We start from the raw sequence: 23,866 nt of genomic DNA on the forward strand, positions 1-23,866 counted from the left end.
TTTTCTACTTTATTACACTTTGCAGTATGTATTCTTTCATAATAAAGTTTAAAATTAAGTTTTTTTTTGCACACATGGCTTGATGGAAGTTAAGGTGGAAATTTGGAACAGGTTAAAATTTATAAGGGCTTATACTACAGCATTAATGAAATAGTAAGTCTATTATACAGATGATGTGCCAGAAATTACATTTACCTTCTCTTACTTAATTCTAAATCCATTCTAACTAGAAATTACTTTTTCAAGTTTAGCCATCAGGAATAAAGTCAGATGCTTCCTGTCATCGTGCTAGTTCGACCCACTAAAATGACAATTACTTTATTTTTTTAATTAAACAAAAAATCCCATGCAGAAGTCCCAAAGGTGCCTTTCACGTTTAAGCTTTGATTAGCAGCCACTTTGGTCCCTGACACACACGGCACCGATATTCCAGTGTTAATATCACCGCGGCTTGATTGCAAAAGGCAATGATTAATTTCCAAGCAGGCCACAGGGCGATGCCCTGATTACCAGGGGATGATTAAGGCGGAACGTCAGACCTCGCGCAGGGATAGCAGTCTTTGCCATGAAGGATAAGACTTTGCAAAAGTTTATATTTAGCACCGCGGGGACTTTGCACTTGACACAGCCCCGGGCGCCTGCGCGTTGGAGATCGATCCGCCGATTCCAAGTCAGGCCCGAGACCTCCGGGGCCACGTGGTCGCCGCACAATAACGGAGCGCGGAATGGCCCGGAGGCGCCGCCGTAGCTCCCCTCCCGCCTGGGGCCGCGGCCTTCACCGTCTCCAGCCGCGGGATCCTTAGCTGGTCCAAGTCGCTGAGACACTGAGCCCTTTGAGGACCTTTTCTCTCCAGAGAGAGGGGCAGACCCAGCGGTGCGGCTCCGTGGGTGAGCTTTGACCTGTGAACCAGGAGGTCACGGTTGGATTCCCGGTCAAGGGCACAGGCCTGGGTTGCGGGCTCATCCCCAGTGGGGGGCGTGCAGGAGGCAGCGGAGCAATGATTCTCTCTCATCATGGATGTTTCTATGTCTCTCTCTCACCCTCTCCCGTCCTCTCTGAAGTCAATAAAAATATATTAAAAATACAAAACAAACAAACAAACAAACAAAGAACCGGGGCTGAGAGGAGCAGGCTGAGGACAGGAAGGGCTGCGGCGCGGATGGCGGGGAAGCAGGGCCTGCGCCCGGGAGGCCCTGTCACAGCGGGACGAGGGCGGAAGGAGGGGAAAGCGGGCTTGTGCATGGGAACCAGGGGAACAAGGCCGGGACCCTGGGGCCCTGGGGCCCTGGGGCCCGGGGACCCTGGGGCCCGGGGACCCTGGGGCCCGGGGACCCTGGGGCCCGGGGACCCTGGGGCCCGGGGACCCTGGGGCCCGGGGACCCTGGGGCCCGGGGACCCTGGGGCCCGGGGACCCTGGGGCCCGGGGACCCTGGGGCCCGGGGACCCTGGGGCCCGGGGACCCTGGGGCCCTGGGGCCCTGGGGGACCCTGTCCGGTCCCGGCCTGCGTGGGCCTGGTCATTGGGGCGGACGGGCGGGGGGTGGGGGGTGAGGCCGAAGCCCAGATGGAATCAGCCCTTTAATAACCCTTCTCGGCTGCGCTTTCCAGGATCCTCGGACGCGGTTATAAAATATTTAAGGGCAGCGCCAGGATCCCGGAGCCGGGGCCGCCATGAGCCTGGAGTCCTTGTTCCAGCACATCCTCTCCTCCGAGCACCGGGCCCAGGAGGGCCGCCGCCTGATGCGAGAAGGTCCGCGGGGCGCCGGGCGGGTCGCGCGGGGCCTGTGTCCTCTCCCTTGGAGGGTGGGGGCGGGAGGAGGTGTTCCCCCCCCACCCCCCAGCAGGGGTCAGAGCAGTTAGAGGGGCTGCCTGCACCGGGAGGGAAGGGCAGCTGAGCGGTGCCTGAGCACCGGCTCCGGCAATGGGCCCGGGGAGGCCCACGTGCTGACCGGGTGGGTTGCTTTGTCCGACAGTCCGGTCGGAGATCAGCAGATGCCGCGACAACATGAGGAAAGCGGCCGAGGAGCTGAATGAAGAGAAAATCAAGCTGGAATCCAAGGTATTGGCGTGGAGCGCAGGCTCACTTACCACTTGGAAAAGGTGTTGTAACTTGACTTTCTGAAGGTAATTTTCCTGCTTAACTAGTTGCCCTTCCAGGAGGAGGCAGGCTGGTAGGCTGGTTAGCTCGTTCCACGTTGCCTGGGAATAAAGTTCTGAATCCAGTGACACGGTCCAGTCTGATATGAACTTGTCCTAAAGAAACCAGTGTAAGTGATGAAGAATTCACTGCCCATGTTGTGGGTGGTTAAAGTTGGAAGCGAGCAGAATGTCATTGGAAAATCATTACTCCGTGAGCAGTTGGTGCGGGATACCAGTATGCGTTTTGAATCAATAATGTAAGAAGCGGACTGTGTTGATGTAACAACTGAATGTAACTTTCAAGTGAGTTGTTTTTCAATTCTCTCCCACATTTTGGACGTAACTTTTCACCCAAAAGCCTGTGTTTTCCCACTAGCATTTCTCTCTTTTCTGCAGCATTTGTAAAGTCGTTATGTTAAATAGAAGCGAGGGAATCTGATGGCTTTTTGAAGGGTGGGTAGAATTTTGGGGAGGCAAAGCAGTAGGAGAAACGCATTCGGGGCTAGGGAGCACTTGGGCAGAAGGGAGATCTACCCAAGGTATTTCTGGAGAGCGATCTCCCAAAGCAGAGGGCTGATGTCTGGGAGCGGGGTAAACCATTGCAGGCTTTTGATTGGGAAGCTGTGTGAGAGAAGTGATTTTCAGACGCTCTCTCTGAGCTCTGGGAGGATGGGAGCCAAGAACATCACTCAGGTGAATCACAATGAAGGCCTTGCCAGGGGCAGGGACAGACAGTCACGCAAAACGATTTCTTCAGCTGCTAAAGATACACTAAGCAAGCAGTGTGGGATGGGAAATCTGTTTGAGGAAGTCTGTTTTCTTAAAATATGTCTATTTTAACTTAGCACTGTGAGGACTTTCCAGTTCTTTCTTTGCATAAAGTAACAGGGATCCTCTCTCCACCCGGAGAGCTTCTGCTCTTCCTTCCAAGTCTCGCTGGAGCATCGCCTGTGAAGTCCTCGCGCGGACATCTTGGGAGAGATGTTTTATAACATTCAGTGCGCCACCTTCCCATTAAACAATACGTACTGGTGTTTGTATCCTTCACTATTTTGTAAGCACTATATCTGGAATTTTTTTCTTACCCATTATTTCCACAGCCTATATCCCATGCCTAGCACATAAAACTTGAGCGTTTTAAGTGAATTAATAAGTACCAATGATGAGATAATAGGGAGAGTAGTGCTGTCTTTTAAAATAGAAATTGGAACTGTTATTTAGTGAAACCTTAGGTCCTTTTATGCCTGTGAGTAGCGGATAAACTAGCTGCTAATAGCAGTGCTGAAAGCTAAGGGAACGGGCAAAGCATTAACAATGTCATGACGTAGCTTTCTTTTTCTTTAAAAAGAATGAAGATACTTTCAGGATTGGTAACTAGAAGCTATTAGAAGTGATAGACAAAACATATACAATTAGGTAATACATAGCTAACACTTATTGAGCACTTCCTATAGGCTGGCATTGTTCCATAGGCTGTACCTGCATTTACTCCATTAATCCTGGCGGAATCATGTGATGGTACCATCCTAATCCCTCTTTCTAGGGGAGGAAACCAGGAGGTTAAATGACTTGTCCGTGGCATATAACTTAAACACAAACTACCATATGGAAGTACAACAGCATATTTTATTAAAACAGATTTCTTGAACTCATCTTAAATGTCCTTGTTCATATATAATAATGTATCTGAAGCTTTTGCATCTAGTTTAGGACAATATTTTTAAAAGGTCACTTGTGTAAGTTTTTATACAAAATGTATTTTTCCAGGATTCATGAAGATAGTGACCTGACAGATAGCAAATCAAATGTTAAAAAAAAAAAAAAAAAAGATTTACTCTGAATTTTTCTTTGAAAAAAATTAGGTTTACTCTTTGTTAGCAGGCTGTTTTGCTGGAAAATAGAAATGTAGCTTATTGATATATACACATACATAAAAATGACGACTCAAGTATTTATACTTGACATAAGAGAGAGCAAATCCCTAACATTGTTGAAACATTTGCTGAAATTACTAATTAATATAGTCTTATAAATGTGCATTGCTTTTTAATGAGCTCATATATGTGGGTACTAATACAATTGTAGCCTACTAATAAAATTAACATATGAGAGTCACAGTTCATATAATAGTAATTTGTAATTTAAATAATTTGATTTATAATACAGTCAAAATGGTATGTGTGTATATACGTGTGTATGAAGGTTTTAAAAGTGGAAGCACAATTACAATGTAAATGACTAATGGGAAGAACTGTAGAAGTAATCATAAATTGATTTCTTGTTTCTTTTATTCGCAGAGTTAATTATATGTCTGCCAATAACAATGAAAATATATTTACTTACATATTTGACTTGGCATTTATTGATCAATTTGTCAAGTAGAAGCAGCATAAAGAGAAGCTAGAACATAATTTGAATAGGCCAGTGCTTGAGTTATTTGTACAGTGATACATTCAGAACATATTTTGAGCATTTATTTTAGAAGTTGCTCGTGGTCAAAAAATATATTTAGGAAGTACAATATTCACTTTTCTTTTGTTCTGTAAAACCCAGGTAGCATGTAATTAGAACTTGAATGATAGCATTTGCCTTTCAGGGCTCAGTGAATTCTTTAAAATATGTGGTTGCAAAAGTCTGATATTATATGGTATGAGTGCATTGCCAATTGGACGGCCATGGTATGCCTGGTTAGGATCGGTAATATGCAAAAAGGAAGACAAGAGCAGGCCCTGGATTTGCACTGATGCTTGCCAGTATACCTAGACTTTTGGAGAGGTTTTCTAGCACTGACGACAGAGCAAATCAAAATTAAGGAATCTCAAAATATTTGTAGTTTCTTTTAAGCACCTTTAAGAATGTGTTATGTTTTAAAAAATAGTGTATTGTTAAAATAGTGTATTGTCAATCTTTATAAATATATATATCATACCTAACATAGCACCATACATTCTGAAGAGGAAGTAAATGGAGGAAAGTCAGAAGTGATTTTCGTCTATGTCTTTTCTTTTCCCAATTTTAACTTACTGCAGTAGAAATCTTAACAATAATAAAATATCATGAACTCTTAGCCTGGCTGGTGTGGCTCAGTGTTTGAGCGTCGACCTATAAAACAAGAGGTCACGGTTCGACCCGGTCAGGGCCCATGCCTGGGTTACAGGCTTGATTGTGTATAAGGCAGCTGGTCAGTGATTCTCTCTCATCATTGATGTTTCTCTCTGTCTTTCTTCTCCCTTCCTTTCTCTGAAATCAATAAAAACATATATTTTTTAAATGTTATGAATTTTTTAAGTAAAATTATATTGAAATAAACAAGTAACTCAAGGTGCCTTCTTTTACTGCCTTACTTAAAAATGTACACATTCCTTTTCTTTAATTGATAAAAGTTAAGAGCCTTTTCAGAGCAGCAGGCAATGTCATATCCATTAGTACTCTATTACCTAATTAGGGAAAGAGCAAAATCACAAATTATTATAATTTATACTATTGAAATGCAGTTTTATAATTGAGATGTTTATTATTTAAACTTAATCAAAGAAAACTTTATATCCTGCTTACATTTAATGTTATTTAAGGTCTCCAACCCAATTTCTAGTATTCTTGCAGTATACTAGTACTTGACTGAGGTATGATCTTTTCTTGCCCATGTGCCACATTTTCTTATTATGAAGAGGAATTGTATATTTTAAGGAATCGGTGGCATTTTGTTGTTCTGTTAAAAGCAATACTTGAAAAATCACTACAGTAAGCTTTCTATTGTTTTATATCGTGACGGAATAGGAAGCTGTAATGATAGGTAAGGTTAGATACTACCTCCTGAGTTGTCAAATAACATAGAAGTCACCTTATTTAAAAGCATCTCCCTAGTAAGAGACCTTCAGCTTAAGAAACATCATTCAGGGGTGGAGCAGGAGACATTACCGGGGGAATTTATATGCATATTGCATAGCTCATGCAGACAGTAGTGTGGTAAAGGCCTGGGAGAGGCAGGTATGGAGTGGAAGGGTCAATAGGGAAAGAAAGGGGACCTGTGTAATACTTTCAACAATAAAGATAAATTAAAAAAAAATAATACTTTTGCTTTATTATTTTTTCCTTAATCAGCAGTTCTCTGGGAATGGGAGTTTTATTTGAGGAAAAGGGAAGAGTCATTTTTGGAGAATGAGGGTTATTTTGACAAGGGTGGATTTAGGTTGGCAATGGACTTTGGAATACCAGATGGGTTCAGAAAAGATGAATGAAGAGGTCAAGGGCAAACTGGGTACGTATAGCTGTGCCTGTGATCTTCACGTTGCTGGAAAGAATTTCTCACATAACCCTTGGTTCTTGTGAGGTCTTATGAATTGTTTTGCCTGAATAATATTTCAGATAAGTTGAAAGGCTGCCTACCTCAACTTCTTTGATTCAGGCTAGTTACATGGCTTTAGATATAGTTCATTTCTCCTGTCAATGATAGGCAATGTACAGTTATATGAGAAAGAAACCCTACATGTCAAAAGATGGGAATGAATTTTTATTGTCTTAATTTGCTTCAATATTCATAGCCATGAGAAGATAGAAAAGAGGAAGGAACGGGAAATATGTGACCACCACAGTAAGAAATAGATCACATTGTTACTCTAAAATGGTATTTTTCTCATGAGCTCCTCGTCACCTCTATTGTTAATCTTTTGTGTTTTATTTATTTTGTTTTTGCTGTTGTGAATGGGATCTTTTTCATGCTTTTGTCTATTGTTGGTAACTAGAAAAGATACAGTCCTTAGTTTTTGTTGTTTATTTTGTTATTTTTAACAGTTTCTCGGTAGATTTTGTTAAATTTATTAGGTATATAATAAGACATTTGCCAAAACAAACAAGAGAGAGAATTGTGTGTCAGCTCTTTGGATAATTATATTTCTTATTCTTTTTTTCTTGCCATATCACATTAACAAGAACTTCCAGGACAAACTTAAGTAGCAGTGGTCTTATCAGGAATCCTGATAATCCTCAATGAAAAGGTGACAGATGAGCTAAGACTTGACTGAAGTAAAGGAACCAGCCACCAAGAGGCTGGGAAAAGGGATTTCCAGGCAGAGAGCAGCCAGTGCAAAGGCCCTGGGGCAGTATTCCTATTATGTTCTAGGAATAACAGGGACAGTGTGGCTGGAGAGGAGTGATTGAGGAGACTAGTTGAAGATAAGATTGGACAAGGGGATAAGGAGTAAGGACTATTTGCTAATATTGAACTTTCCTTACTATATTAGGATTACTGTGTCATAGTGAGTTATACGTTAGGCATTGCATCTGTGGTGAAGAAATCCTACCTAATAATAGACAAATATGCAAATTGACCGTACCTTCGCTATGCCTGCGATTGGCCAGGAGGCGTGGGGGGGGGCGGGACTCGCGGCGGCTCGAGCTCAGTGTCTGCACCATGGCTGTGCTGTGGCACAGAAGGGGCCTCTGGGGCAGCGAGCTCACGTCCCATCGCGGACCATCAAAAGCGGGGGAACTGGGTGCCTGTCCACTCAGGCACCAGGCCTTTCAGAAGACTTCGCCGCGCCGGAGGCTTCTGAAAGGCCTGGTGCACCAGCGGACAGGCACCCAGCTCCCCCGTGATCGAAAGCGAAAGCGTGTAGGGGACCCTACACGTGCATGATTCAATCATGCACTGGGCCTCTAGTGTATTTATAAAAAAATAGATCTAACTTTTTAAAAAACCTTAATGTCTGCTATTGATAAAATATTCATTGATGTACTCTAGTGTTTAAAATGTCTTTTGTCTTAGTGATAACAAACACATTTTTCCCCAATTGCTATGATCTTACAAATATGAAATCTGCATAGATCTCTGTTTTCTTATGTAAAGTTGCCTGCTATACCATTGCAGAGCTTTTAATCAGCAAAATGTCAGTTTCTAAAGGCTGAGATTATTTTAAACAACAGTAACCACAACAAAGAGTAGCTCAGTGCTTTGCTTACTTGGACACAAGCATTAATTTAAAACTTCAGTCACTTTCGATTTTAAAGTTCTTATAGTAGAAAAATACCTAACGGCACCCAGGCCGTCAGAGTGACGAAGAGTCACCAGTCATGGCTATGCTGAAACTGACCCAGTTGGCCAGGCAAGTCAGCTCAGTGGGAAAACTGTAAGCTCTGTTGAAAATCAAATATCCCAAGAGGAATAAAATAGGGAAAGGAAAAAAAATACCTTTTTTGCTGAGAGAAGCAGAATTAACCAGTGTTGGCACTGCTATAAATGAAAATTTTCTGTAACAGCAATATTTTCTGACAAAGCTTGGCTATTTCATTCTAGAATGTAACTTTAAAGCTGCATGCAAATCCTTTTCTTCATTTGTAGTCATAGAAAAGAGTGATGAGGAAGAGAAATTTGTGTTCCTGCTGCGAGGGCTTCCACCCTTTTCTCTTTATTGTTTGTAGCCCCTGGGGGTCCCTGCGTAACTTAGGAAATAGAGTCAGTAACTTCAACAATATTGAGGTCATGATTTCACATCTCTTCTACTATCTTCCCAATTCTGATCTCCACCCATCACTGTTGCAACAAAAGAGAGGTAGAGTTTTCTGAGGATAATGTATTCTGTGAAATGACCTACCTCATCTTGTGATCCTATCAATATATTCAGGAATATTTACCTAAATTTTACGTATCAGTCAATCTGGTTTTCAAACACAAGAATAATTTAAGAAATCAGTTGTGATAACAGAAACAAACAGACAAACAAAGAAAAACGATGAGAAACCCATTCTGCAAATAGGTGGCCATGAAAAGCTATTTCAGTCCTTAAGAACTGGGCAGATCCAAAAGTTTTTGTCCCTTTATCCCATTAAAATATGTAGGCTCTCTATTAATAATGTTAGACCCCATGTGGTCTGCAGCCCTAATTGAATTGCTGTCCTCAACATGTAGTCAGCATATGTAGGCATCTATTCTCTCTGACAGTCCTGATTGAGCTTTCCCAAACCCATGCCTGTCTCTATTATGCTGTTCTAAAATGAATGTTGCTGTAATTTTTCCATAGTTATTGATTATCTGGGATTTTTTTTAGGTTGATTAAAAGAGGAAAATGTAGAAGTAAAGGATAAAGACAGGATAGTATAAGACAGAAAGGGGATGAAGATGAGTAGACTGATTTTATTTATATATATATATAGATAGATAGATAGATAGATAGATAGATAGATAGATATAGATATAGATATGAGAAATATGCTAATTAACCGGGACACTGTAATGGGTAAACTGGACAGGAGGAGGTTGCATGTGCAGCATCGCGGGCGGGGTGGCAGGGGCCTCCATGTGCCTGCGCTGGGGGAGGGCCTGATCAGCAGCGGCCGAGGCTGCTGCGGGGCCCAGAGAGCGAGGCAGGGCCAGACCGGCAACTCAAGGGTGGGCGGCGCCATGTGATTTCAAATCACGTGCTGGGCTCCTAGTTAATAATAATAAAAAAAGTAGAAAAGACCTCAAAATGGATAATTCACATAGGATTTTAGAGAAAGGGGTATTATAGATATATCCTTCTTATTCTTTTGAACAACTGTCGACTTTTCAGTTTTGAGTATATAGGTTTTATTTTTTAGGTTATGATAAAATATTCTAATTCAATGCTAATAGCTTTCTTTAATATTCTTTGTTTTCCTTTTTTAGAAAGTGAATGTCAGCTTAGTGGCGATTTAGGTTTTAGTTGGTGATAGCTGGGACAGAACACCTTAATTTCTTAACTTGAATAATAAATTTGCTTAAGTCTTATGGTGAAATTTCTTAGTTTGATAACTAGTATTTTGTCAACTTTTGTGTTTCAACACAGATCATTTACAACAGATCAATGGCAGAAACAGAATCAGGATTCAAGAATTTGGATTCTAATAGGCTTGATATATGAAATAACTTAATGGATTAAACCAAAATTTATCCAGCCCAATATTTGGTCTCAAAGCATTTTTGTGGGCATTCATGGTTACCATCCATAATAGCCACTTGGAGATTTAGATATATACTGCCAGTAACCTTCTCTTAACAAACTGGGATGGACCTACTCTTTGATAATTACTTTTCTTAAACTTACATTCTTTCAATTTACACTATTATCAGAGACTGAAGTCCCTTTCTGGTTCCAGAAGTATTCATTACTTTGAAATAGTTCTAATATTTCCATGTTAACATGATTTACAAGAAAGGAAGTCAGAAGACCCCTATTTTAGTCCTGGGCTTGCCCCTAATTAATTATGTAACCTTTGTTAAGGTATTTGACTTCTCTGGAACTCATTTTATTTGCATTTATATAATTCTATCTAATAAAAGAGTGATATGCAAATTAACCATCACTCTGCTACACCCACAAGCCACGCCCACCAGCCAATCAGGAGCGAGTATGCAAATTAACCCAACCAAGATGGCTGTGGTCACGGAGCGAGCAGGAGGCTTGGGTTTCCCCGGAAATGGAGGAAGCCAAGCTTTCCGCACACCCTGGCCGGCCCAGGCCTCCACTCAAGGCTACAAAGTTTCAATTATAGAAGATAAATAAATCCCAACAAAAGTGGCGACAGCCACAGAGCTGGAGAGAGCAGGAGGCTTGAGTTGCCCCTGGCGATGGATGAAGCCAAGGTTCTGCAGCCCTGGCCTTCCTTGGCCTCCGCTCGAGGCTACAAAGTTTCAATTATAGAAAAATAAATCCCAACAAAAATGGCTGCAGCCATGGAGCAAGCAGGAGGCTTGGCTCCGCTCGAGGCTACAAAGTTTCAATTATAGAAGATAAATAAATCCCAGATACCAGGGCCTCTGCTTGGGTCGCCAGGGGGTGTGGCCTGCCTGAAAACCACCACAGGCCCCTCGCCCAGGCCTCCCCATGCCCCAAGGGAACCCTCACCCTGATCCGGGACACCCTTCAGGGCAAACCAGCAGGCCCCCACCCGTGCACCAGGCCTCTATCCTATCTAATAAAAGAGCAATATGCAAATTGACTATCACTCGAACACACAAGATGGCTGCCCCCATGTGAACACAAGATGGCCACCACAAGATGGCCAGCAGGGGAGGGCAGTTGGGAGGGACCAGGCCTGCAAGGGAGGGCAGTTGGGGGTGATCAAGCCTGCAGGGGAGGGCAGTTAGGGGTGACCAGGCTGGCAGAGGAGGGAAGTTGGGGGCGACTGGGCCTGCAGGGAAGGGCAGTTCGGGGGGGGACCCAGGCCTGCAGGGGAAGGCAGTTGGGGGTGACCAGGCCTGCAGGGGAGGGCAGTTAGGGACAAACAGGTTGGCATGGGAGCAGTTAGGCCTCTATCAGGCTGGCAGGGGAGTGGTTAGGGGGTGATCAGGCTGGCAGGCAGAAGCGGTTATGGGCAATCAGGAAAGCAAGCAGGCAAGCAGTTGGGAGCCAGCAGTCCTGGATTGTGAGAGGGATGTCCGAATGCCTGTTTAGGCCCGATCCTACCGGGATCTAAACGAGCAGTTGGACATCCCTCGAGGGGTCCCAGATTGGAGAGGGTGCAGGCTGGGCTGAGCGACACACACCCCCATGCACGAATTTTGTGCACTGGGCCTCTAGTAATATATACTTCATAGCTTTGAATTATTTTTTATTCTCAATAAACATGATGGAATTCATGTTCAGACTCTTGTTTGCCATTGTTACCAATTTCTATATGATTCTATAGATCTGAACAGATGTTTTCTAATCTGTATTCTCAGACAGTGAAATACTAACTGCCCCATTCTCACTTCCCCCAGTTTTAAAAGTACTCTCTGATTTCCTTTGGTCTTGTAAAATTCACCTCTCTAATCTTCCTCTATTTCAGTGGCTCCCAACCTTTTTTTGGCCATGCCCCACGTAAGCATCTCTAAAATCCTGATGCCCCCCTCCCCCTGTTACATATAATTCTTATTCAAAAAGTGAATTCCAATTCACATGGAGAAAGCCTAAAAGGCCATTGACTTGGTCTACACAAGCTTCCAAAGAACATGGCATCCATGAAAGGGAGAAATAAAAGAACAAGACAGTTGAAGTCCTGAGGAAGAAATCACTAAGAAATTGTTTAAATAATAATAATAATAATAATAATAATAATAATATGAAGTGATATGAAAAAATAGCAAATAAAGTTTCAAAACATATAATAGAGAAATGAAATGCATAAATATGTCACAATATATATTTATATACTGTATACGAAGCCCCTAGAACCATAAGAAGTGCAAAAAATTCACTGTTAATAACTGATTCTCGAATAGCGCCCCCTCCCCCTTAAAATCAAATTGCCCCCCTGTGTGCCTGTGCCCCACATTGGGAACCACTGCTCTATTGATGTCTTTCTTAAGATGGAGTTGATGAGAACAGCACCAGGTACTGAAGGTGTGGGCAGATGTGCTGTGATAATATATGTGTGAGATCACATCTTCTGTTTAATTTGGGCTATTTTTTAAAATGCCAATATTTGTAGGACTTTTGAGCCACATCATTGCAATGTCTTTTAGGCCCACCCATTGCCTCTGGACTGGACTCTTTCTAAGCTCTTTACTATTCAGTATCTTCTAGGGCAGAGATTTCACAGCCTGTCTCTCACAGCCTGTCTTATAGCTAACATAAATCTTGCTTTCTGTAATTTAAATTAAATTTATTATTTTTTTTTCCTGTGGAGATAGGAATAGCCCCAAACTAGGAGTGATACTTTCTTATGAGGGAGGGCCACTACTGAACATAGTGGAAAGGGCATTTCCAGCCCAGCATCGTTTTTAGCTTTTATATATCACAGCCTTCTGACTTTTATTTCAACATACATGGCCTCAAGAGATGCTATTTTTTTTATGGCCCAGATAAAATAACAGTTACATGTCTAATATTAATGTTTACTATATCTCTTGCTAGTTGGAATCAGTTGAGGTACTAAAATAAAAAATAAGTTCTCAATACCCACTTGAGGATTTTAGCAAATTTATGTTTTATTTAATATATAACTATCATCATGGGATTCAGTTTTTGCTTATGGTTTGTAGCTTTTATCTCATTATTTTATTAGTCATATCATATCTATGATTTATTCATCCATATCTTCCTTATGAGTGATGAGAACAGAAACTTGTTCTCTTTTTAAGGCTGTCTTGAAGCAGATTTCCATGTGTGTAGTCAAAAACCTTTAGTGCCTAAGTGAAGAAATGCGCTAGATATTGGGAAGGAAAAAGAAAACATGATCTGCCCTTGAGGAGCCTACAGTTTTATTGGGGGAAGAGATTATAAAGCACTTATAAAATATTATAAGATAGTGCATATTAAGTAAGGTGTTTAATGTGAATTATAATTTGTATTTGAAGATAGTACAGAACATGTTTTATACTATACAGAGTTGTTCTATTAACTAAGGTACCCTAAAATGTATAATTGGTTCATTTGGATTTCTGATTTTTTATTTTTCTTTAAGGTTCAGCAGTTTTGTGAAAAATCCTCCCTCTTACAGCTTTTGAAAACTCATGAAAATGCCTTAGAAAGACAGTGCAGTGAAATTATAAACCACAGGAGTATGCTTCTCCAAACCTTTGTAAGTCTCCAGCCATTTAGAGAAATCTATTTCACTAACTGTGTCTAAAGTATTTGAATACACTTAGGTGTACTTTTAGAAAATTACCCACATGCACGTTGGCAGATAGTCCTGTCAGATTCAGAAAAGAATTAAGTGCTATTTAAAAACAGTTGGTAGAGTAATATAGGTTGAAAGAGTATTTATTGGCAAGGATACAGTATGCAAATTATTTATAATTATAATAGCATGAAATAAACAGTGAAACTGATTTGAATTGCTCAGGCTTCTAAACATTGGTTTTAAGGCTTCTGAAAAGCAGAGACGTTTGCACTGTAGGCATATTTATGGATGTGGGTGAAAAGATGGATTTTGTTTATCTTTTTATCGTAAGTCAGAGCCAACAGACACAGCAGTTTTACATGGCAGGGGCAGTTAAGGAACATAACTTGTAATTAATTGACATTTCAAAGAAAATACATTATAAAATATTAAAAATATATATCTAAAGTCAACAGAATTAACGACCGGTGGTTTATGAATGGCATGGCCAGTTTCCAAATGTAGCTCATAATCAGTTGACATTTCCTAGAAAAAAAATAGAAAAATGTAGTAATGTTTGGCTTCTAGCTGTATCAAAAGTTTAGGTTCTAGCATTGCCCAAAGTTTTTGGAAATTCTTATTTCTACTACATGTTGATAATTCATAAAAATGTAAACTATTATTTAGAGCTGAATTAGAAATGAATATATAATTTTGCTTTCATTGTATACATTTTAAAAGTTTTCCTTGGATTTCCTCATTTGTTTCTCTGTTTTTTTATAAGGCAGTAATTTCTTTGCATATAGATTTTTATTTTCAAGTTTGGTCATTTAATTATTTTACTACCAAATTTATAGTGCAGTGACAAAATGGAATATATGATTATAACTTTAATATAGAAACAAACACATATATAATGATGAGTGGTAGAGTTTCTACATCAATAATTTTCCCAAAACATTACGATTAAATCTTTCATGTGAAAATAGTTGGCTGTTATTACATAATAGCTTTAGCTTTTTATTAATATCACCAGAGAAGTAAAGCGCTTTTGTGACAATACCGAGAAGTATAATGTTATATTTTGTTGTTAATAACTTCAAATGATTGCATTTTAAATCACAAAATAAAAATATTTTTGCAATTAATTCTTGTATTTGATCTTTTGTTTCTGCTTCTCAGGAGGCTACTAAGAAAAAAGTGATAGAGGAGGAGGAAAAATTTATTAAGGAAATTACGGACTTCAATAATGAATATGAAATAACAAAGAAAAGAGAGCTTTTGATGAAAGAAAATGTCAAGATTGAAATATCTGACTTAGAAAACCAGGCAAACATTTTGAAAAAGGGTATGACTATATAATATTACCTCATTTATCTAGCATTAATGAAATTGAGCTTGGCTTCAGATATTTTTAGGTGGAGATGTCTATGGCATAAACAGGTGGAGACGCCCAGAAGGCAGGTGGAAATTTGGTTGTGAGGCTGATAAGAGAGAGCAGAGCCAGAGTATTAGGTTTGGGACTGAATCCAGAGGACTTGGTGACATCATGCAGAGCAAACATGCAGAGGGCCTAGAGGAGAAGCAAAGACCAAAGCTAGAAACTAGGAAAGCAGAGAATTTAAGGAAAGGAATAGAGAAAGAATTAGAGTAGTTAAAGAGGAGAACCAGTAGACAGTAATATTTTGGAAATGAAAGCAAAAAAAAAAAAAAAGTTGTTTACAAATGAGTGTGAATCAAAATACGAAATTAATTTGACAATCAGAAGATGTCATGAACAGTATCATAGAGTGGCGGTTGAGGAAGTAGAGAATGAAAGTACAAATGATATTAAATGGAAAATGAGTTTTTCATGGAAGTTGTTCTAAAATGTACTGTTGGATGCATTTAGTCAATGAAGAATAGTAAACACATTTAACATTTTTATTGACTTAGAGCTATTGTTATGAATGTCTTATTGTTGTGCTTTGCATATGACCATTTTTATTATTATAGGTAATATTTACTAGGCATATGCCATATAAGAACCACCATCCTGAAGATTATAAATGCTAAAGTTATGCTGATTGAATTTAAATCATAATTTCACCACTTAATTGATCTTGATCTTGGGCAAGATGTTTGACTTTTCTTTGTCTCAGTTTCCTCTCTTTATGGATAGGGGATTATAGTAATGACCTTAACAAGGCTGTTGTGAGGATTCTTCTTCGCCCTCTCTCCCATCTTCCTTCCCTCCCTCCTTCTCCACCATACTCCTTTTGATGCAATCAAATAAGCTTTTCCCACTTTAATCTATTAATATGTGAATTTTATTAATATATATCCTATTATTAACCTTACGTAGTTGTGGTCTCTTAGTCATCGAATGTACTTCTGAATTCTGTTTGATAATATTTTTTTAAGGTTTTTGCACCAATTCTTATAAGTGAGATTAATCTTTGTGTGAGTGTTATGTTGAGTCAACTGAAAGAATATAAAATGCTTCCTTTTTTCTCTAGCTGGAAAAATATAAATACTAAAATGATCCGTGCCTTCAAGGTTTGAAACAACTCACTGGTGAAATGTCTCTGATGCTTTTTTCTCTCCTTTGTGTTGTTCACATTTTAAGCAGATAGGAGAGCCAGTTTCTTCCCAGAGCAGTTTTAGTTTCCATTTGTCTTCCTTCCCGTCAGGGCTTGCTCTTCCTTCCCCTCCTCTAATCCGTACCACCACATCTGTTATATCCTGACACTTGATTTTTCTCCTGTCTCTTCTTCTTCCCTTGGCTTCCCCCTCTGACCTTTTCCATGGAGCTTTCAGCCCGTAACTGTGGTTAGTCATCCAGTTTTCTGGGTTTTGAATAATCTTCATCTTCAAACTCCATAGCTGTTTTATTACTTTCCATTTCTCAGTGTTTTTCCACTGCCAGCCATCTTCCTTGACTTACTTTTTAATCCCAGAGTTAGATTCTGTTCTCACTCCTTGAGAGTGCCAAAACATTAACACCCATATATTTTTTAAAAGAAATTATTATATTACTACTGGCCTCTTATAATGAACCTCTTAATTTATTTATATTCTGTTTAAAAATATCATGGTAAACATACCAAACCAAGGACCTCAACTTGTTTTGCCATCCCTGCACAACCTCCTGCCTCTCTCCAGCCTCACCCGGTGGCCTTTGCTTTGTGTGCTGAAGGCACACTGACCTCTGTTGTGTCCTAGGTTGTGCTACGCTTCCTCCTGCCTCAGGACCTTTGAATATGCTTTATTGGAATACTCTTCTTACTCTTTATCTACTTAATTCAGTCATTCTTCTGACCTCAGCTCAAATGTTACGGCCAGAGGAAATCATCTCTGATACAGACCCCCTCCATCCCCTATTAGGTCAGTTCCTCTGATTCTGTTCTCTCATGGTCTCTATACTATTTTTTTTTTCAGAGCATTGTAATTACTTACATACTTAGTTGGTTCATAACTATCTCCCCTACAAAGGCGTAAACTTTCACAAGGACAGGAATTATGTCTGTTTCACTTACCAATGTATTTCTAAAATGTGCCTAGTATATACATTCAGTAATGATTTATTTTTTGGTACTTTTTTGTGTGTCAGGCACTGTTATAGGCATTGGTGATACCGCAATGTATTTTCCTATAAGGAAAAACAGTCATTCATGTTCCAAGCTGTCAGAATAGTAAGATCTAACTAAACTGGAGTCCTGCCTTCCTAGTAGGATTAAATTAGCCTTAGGTTTAAGGTTATTCTAGACCCACTGTTAAAAAAAATCTTAAAAACAAGGTTTGAACCTGATCCATAAGTTATTTAAACACCTACCAAATAACAAATATCAACATGGTTTAGGGGAAGACAGCAAAATTCAAACATTTAACAATATAGTAAACAGTGTCTTGTACCCAATCAAAAATCACTAGACATTTGGAGCAGTAGCAAATTGTAACTCATAGCGAGGAGGAAATTAGGTCAATTGAAACATGCACATAAATGACAGAGAGGATGCAGTAAGCAAAGAAAGACTTTAAAATTGCTCTTATAAATATTATAAGTATACTCGGAGACATGGATATAATCAAGAGATAAGTGAAAGATATAACAGTAATCAAAGACACAGAAAAAGCATTTGACAAGGTTCAATACCCTTTTGTGATAAAAATTTAAATATAGAAGAGTTTGCTGTGGGAATAAAGGGAGGAGGGCATTCCAGGTAGAAGAAACAATATTAGCAATATTGTGGAACCTTGTAGCCATATGGTGAATACTATATAAAATCACTAGCTCCGACTGCACTGAGCGCCAGTTCCGGGCGAAACCCTGGGAAGCAGGCGCAGGCTGGGGGAATGAATATGGGCTGTGGGGCGCAGGCACAGAGGAGCGGGGGAAGGCAGAGCTCCAGAGGCGCGCACGGGAAGGGGCGCAAAGGACGGACTGTTGCCTGCGCCACTGAACTGCCCTAGCGGGAAGGAGACATAAGCTCCCGACTGCACTGAACCCCAGTTCCGGGCGAAACCCTGGGAAGCCAGGCGCACGCTGGGGGAATGAATTTGGGCTGTGGTGGCGGAGGCACAGAGAAGCGGCGGCTCCAGTCGCGCGCACTGGAAGGTGCGCAGAGGACGGACTTTTGCCTGCGCCACTGGGTGGCCCTGCTGGGGAGGAGACAGGGACGCCAGACTGCGCTGAGACCCAGTTCCAACTGCACTGAAACCCAGTTCCAGGCGAGAATCTGGGAGTCCAGATTCATTAGAGGAGGGACTGGACTGTTTGGCAGTGGGCGAAACTCCAGGGCGCGTTTCTCTCAGAGGTGTTTGCAAGGAATACAGAGGGACACAGACGCAGGAGCCTCATAGGGCGGGGCTGACAGGAAGCCAAGGTTGTAGGCTCCACCCTGTAGCTCCGCCCCAGCCAAGCTGAGCAGAAGCTTTTTCCTACTGAGTGCCTCAGGTAGTGGCTGACCCACACTGCATTGGAGACCCAGAAACGAGGGCATCTAGTGGTTGGTGGGAGATGACACCAGATTTCAATCACTTGCATAAGGGAGGCATTCTAGAGGCAGACTCAGTGAGCGCCAAGGCATTGCTGCATCAAGACCCGGCCCACAAACATGTCTCCTGCACAGCAACTCTTCCTATATGGACAAAGAGGGTCCTCACGGCCAATTGGCCTGGAGGACAATTCCTCCCAGTGACACCAACAACAATCAAGACTTAACTGTACAAAGGAGGACCAAGATGGAGACATAGGGCGGCAGCCTGATCGTTGCCTACCACAACAATATTGAGACTACGACGGGAGAGCAGAGCAGACACCAGCCAGAAAGACCGGGGGGCTGGCTGAGCAGATGCTCTACAACTAGAATAAAAGAGAGGGGTACGCAGGATGATGCTGATGCCGGTGACCCAAAGTCCACACTTTAAGAACTATGGCTCAGGCGACACAATGGTGGCCAGGAACGTGCTCGGCGCAGTTCCCCCGGCGGTCTCCGGCTGAGGGGACGGCTCCACTCGCTGCCGAGCACGGACAGACGAGCCCCTGGGAGACATGGGGTGGGAGACTCCGTGCTTGCTGACCTCCGAGTCCTTCAAGAATCTCAATGCCCCGAAGTGGCCAGGTGCGCACGCTCAGGGACTGGCCACCGTTGCAGACCCAAGGGCCGACGCAGCGACACCGGACCAGCCCACCGCCGGGCACCGGGCACACCGGAGCCTTGCCGAGCCCGCCGCCCAACGAGTTCTGCGGCAGCCGCCCTGGAGCTCTGAGAAAATGACCGAAGGAATTGCTGAGAGGGAATTGACCAACAGGAATTGGGATCAAGAAGACGAAACCCCGCTGAGACCCGAGTCCAGGCGAGCCTGCGAGCCTCTGGGCTCAGATGTGGTCACACGCCTCTGGGTCTAGGTGAGGCCTCACGCCCCTGGGTTTGGGTGAGGCCACGCGCCCCTGGGTCCAGGTGAAGCTGGATTCCGGGTTCGGGAGAGGCCATGTGCCCCTGGGTCCGGGCGAATCTGAACCCTGGGTCCGGGTGAGGCCGTGGGCCCCTGGATCCGGGTAAGGCTGGGTCCCGAGTACGGGTGAGGCCGTGAGCCCCGGGATCCGGGTGAGACCACGCGACCAGGGGTCTGAGAGAGGTAACGCGCCCCTGGGTCCGGGTGGCTTCGTGCACCTAGGTCCAGGTGAGGCCACGTGCCCCTGGGTCTGAGAGAGGCCACGCACCCCTAGGTCCGGGCGAGACCATGTGTCCCTGGATCCGGGTGGGGCCTCGTGCACCTAGGCCCGGGTGGGGCCGCGTGCCCCTGGGTCTGGGGGAGGCCAGGCGTCCCTGGGTCCGGGTGAGACCGTGTGTCCCTGGATCCGGGTGAGGCCTCGTGCACCTAGGCCCGGGTGAGGCCACGTGCCCCTGGGTCTGGGGGAGACCAGGCGTCCCTGGATCCGGGTGAGACCGTGTGTCCCTGGATCCGGGTGAGGCCTCGTGCGCCTAGGCCCGGGTGAGGCCACGTGTCCCTGGGTCTGGGGGAGGCCAGGCGTCCCTGGGTCCAGGTGAGACCATGTGTCCCTGGATCCGGGTGAGACCTCGTGCACCTAGGAATGGGTGAGGTCATGTGCCCCGGGGTCTGAGAGGCCAAGCGTCCCTGGGTCCGGGTGAGACCATGTGTCCCTGGATCCGGGTGAGGCCGCGTGCACCTAGACCCGGGTGAGCCCAAGTGGCCCTGGGTCTGGGAGAGGCCAAGCATCCCTGGGTCCGGGTGCGACCATGTGTCCCTGGAGCCGGATGAGGCCTCGTGCACCTAGGCCCGGGTGAGGCCACGTGCCCCTGGGTCTGGGAGAGGCCAAGCGTCCCTGGGTCCGGGTGAGACCATGTGTCCCTGGATCCGGGTGAGGCCTCGTGCACCTAGGCCCGGGTGAGCCCAAGTGGCCCTGGGTCTGGAAGAGGCCAAGCGTCCCTGGGTCCGGGTGAGACCATGTGTCCCTGGATCAGGGTGAGGCCTCGTGCACCTAGGCCCGGGTGAGACCACGTGCCCCTGGGTCTGGGAGAGGCCAAGCGTCCCTGGGTCCGGGTGAGACCATGCGTCCCTGGATCCGGATGAGGCCTCGTGCACCTAGGCCCGGGTGAGCCCAAGTGGCCCTGGGTCTGGGAGAGGCCAAGCGTCCCTGGGTCCGGGTGAGACCATGTGTCCCAGGATCCGGGTGAGGCCTCGTGCACCTAGGCCCGGGTGAGCCCAAGTGGCCCTGGGTCTGGGAGAGGCCAAGCGTCCCTCGGTCCGGGTGAGACCATGTGTCCCTGGATCCGGATGAGGCCTCGTGCACCTAGGCCCGGGTGAGCCCAAGTGGCCCTGGGTCTGGGAGAGGCCAAGCATCCCTGGGTCCGGGTGAGACCATGTGTCCCTGGATCCGGGTGAGGCCGCGTGCACCTAGGCCCGGGTGAGCCCAAGTGGCCCTGGGTCTGGGAGAGGCCAAGCGTCCCTGGGTCCGGGTGCGACCATGTGTCCCTGGATCCGGATGAGGCCTCATGCACCTAGGCCCGGGTGAGCCCAAGTGGCCCTGGGTCTGGGAGAGGCCAAGCGTCCCTGGGTCCGGGTGAGACCATGTGTCCCTGGATCCGGGTGAGGCCTCGTACACCTAGGCCCGGGTGAGCCCAAGTGGCCCTGGGTCTGGGAGAGGCCAAGTGTCCCTGGGTCCGGGTGCGACCATGTGTCCCTGGATCCGGATGAGGCCTCGTGCACCTAGGCCCGGGTGAGGCCACGTGCCCCTGGGTCTGGGAGAGGCCAAGCGTCCCTGGGTACGGGTGAAGCCAGATCCTGGGTCTGGGTGAGGCCGTGCGCCCCTGGATCCATCCGGGTGAGGCTGGGTCCCAGGCCCGGGTGAGACCACGCGCCCCTTGGGTAGGGGTGAGGCCACGTGCCCCTTAGTCTGGGTGACGCCGTGCCCCTGGGTTCGGCCGAGACCAAACCAGAGGGAGTCGGACCTCCATTACCACCATTTGTCCACCATCCAGAGCTGAGGGGTCAGTGCTGACATGTACACATAAGGAACTACTGGACATTGAAATTGGGTCTCAAAAGAACTGTTGGTCCAGGGGGAAGCTCGCTACAGATTGATTCATTTGCCTGTCAGCATAACTATTATTGCTCGTCTCACATTCAGTTCTTATTAGTATATATCTAGTGACATATGATCTCGCTCATCTAGGGGAAATGATGAACAACATAGACTGAGGAACAAGAACAGAACCAGAAGCAAGGAGGCATCGATCGGACTATCGGGCCTCAGAGGGAGGATAGGGGAGGGTAGGGGGAGGGTGGGGGGAGGGGGAGAGTTCAACCAGGGGACCTGTATGCATGCATATAAGCCTATCCAACGGTTAAGTTCAACAGGGGATTGGGGCATGCGTGGGGAGAGGGGTGGGATGGGAATGGGGGGATGAGGACAAATATGTGACACCTTAATCAATAAAGAAATTAAAATAAATAAATAAATAAAAAAAAATAAAAAAAAAAATCACTCTAAATTAGCTTTAGCTATGAAGGATGGATTGTTCTTTTTTGTCTCATTGGTAAGTTTGTTTTACTTAGTGATAGTCCATTATTTTGAATTCTCTGTTAGTAGTCTAACCATCAACTAACATTCATTTGTATCCAGTTGGAACTTAAAAGAATCCTGGTCAGTTTGTTAGAAATCGTTCATAGGTGGCCAAGGAAGCCAGTCCAGGCTTAAAATTGACGATATGCTGCTTAAATTTTTACTATAGCAGAAAAAGTTAAGAAGTGCTGACATTTATGGCAAAGTCCAAGTAATTAAAATAATGTTTTTTGTTTACTTGTTTCTAGAAATGCAGTCAATGGAACATGACAGTGGCCAGTTAAATGAACTTCAAAAACAAAAGAATGAATTAATGCAGGAACTGTTTACTCTGCAGAGAAATCTTAAAGGTCATACCTCTATGCGTTCATTTATTTTGCCAATGAGTATATTCATATACAAAATCTAGGGTCATATTATTCTTTCAAAATGTATCAACCTATTGGGATATAGTGCTATTATTGGTATACAGAAAGAAATAGGTAAAACACTGAATTAATCAGTGTTAGATCTAATTTTTGTAATATTTTTTTTGAGAGAGAGAAACATTGAGGTGAGAGAGAAATATTAATCAATTGCCTCCCACAGACATCACCAGGGATCAGCTCTGCAACCTAGGCATGCGCCCTGACTGGGACTAGAACCCACAGCCTTTTGGTGTATAGGACAAGGGTCCAACCAACTGAGCCACCAGAGGTTTCTCAGACTTAGCAGAGCTGACATTTGGGGCGAGGATGTTCTTTGTGGTGGGGAACTGTCCTCGTAATATAAGATGTTTAGCAGATACTTTTAATGTCTCAGATTTTGTTAAGACCATTTTTGTGCCGTTAATTGCTATATTAAAGTAGAAAAATAAAAATCATTAGTACATACATTTTATATGAAGCAGCAAAAATTAGGATTGTTCTTATGAATGAGTACAGATAAACTTTATGTTTAATTTTTAAAAGACTAAGAATTTTCTTAATTGTTTAGTTTTTGAAGAGAAAAAGAATGAAGCCATTTGTACTACCAAATGCCTAGAGGCAGAAAAAATAAAAATCAGTGAAAAGCCTCAAAATGATGCTGAATGCTTAAGGTAAGAATTGCCCATTACACTTTGGTATAAAATCTGGTAATTTTTCAAGTTGTCAGATAGATTTCAGCACAAAGCTAACTGCATAGATTTTTTACAGTTTTAGATAAAGACATTATTTTTTCTCCGTGTATTCTGAAACGTGGTAATAAGCAAGCACATCACTGGCTAGAAAGTGCTACATATAAGTTTCATGATGCAGTGGGTTGATAATGCTGGAATCAATTTTATCTTTTCTTATACCTCCTGTGCTCAGTGTTATTCACATCCTAATGGATTGAGACAAAGGATTGGTCCCACAACTCGCCTTTCTTTTATCCCTGACTTTTCTTTTGGAAATGATTGGGATTATTTTTTATCTTCCTAGTTTTCAGTGGGGAGGGGAGTCACCATCTACTATTTTGCTTGGAATTTGTTACTCTGGTTTTGTGCCTAAAGAATGAAGCTGTATTTTCTGTATGGAATATTCAGTTGCTTTTTATGTGTTTGGATAATGAAAGAGTGGCTGATGTTTAAAATGAAATAGTCATATACACAAGGAG

The 23,866-nt window shown here is 43.6% G+C and overlaps 1 protein-coding gene across 1 annotated transcript in view; it reads left to right on the forward strand.

Annotated features, from left to right (window-relative positions):
- The first annotated feature begins 1,662 nt into the window (after positions 1-1,662).
- CCDC172 (coiled-coil domain containing 172) overlaps positions 1,663-23,866 on the forward strand; it is a 33,312-nt gene continuing 11,108 nt past the window's right edge. Inside the window, exons 1-6 of the mRNA XM_008144340.3 lie at positions 1,663-1,750; positions 1,974-2,059; positions 13,543-13,659; positions 14,863-15,028; positions 22,498-22,599; positions 23,225-23,327. Of these exons, the coding sequence (XP_008142562.2) occupies positions 1,672-1,750; positions 1,974-2,059; positions 13,543-13,659; positions 14,863-15,028; positions 22,498-22,599; positions 23,225-23,327 (653 nt within the window). The 5' untranslated portion in view covers positions 1,663-1,671. The remainder of the gene's footprint in view (positions 1,751-1,973; positions 2,060-13,542; positions 13,660-14,862; positions 15,029-22,497; positions 22,600-23,224; positions 23,328-23,866) is intronic.

This window comes from Eptesicus fuscus, chromosome 17 (assembly GCF_027574615.1).
Source record: "Eptesicus fuscus isolate TK198812 chromosome 17, DD_ASM_mEF_20220401, whole genome shotgun sequence".
Classification (NCBI taxonomy): Eukaryota; Metazoa; Chordata; class Mammalia; order Chiroptera; family Vespertilionidae; genus Eptesicus; species Eptesicus fuscus.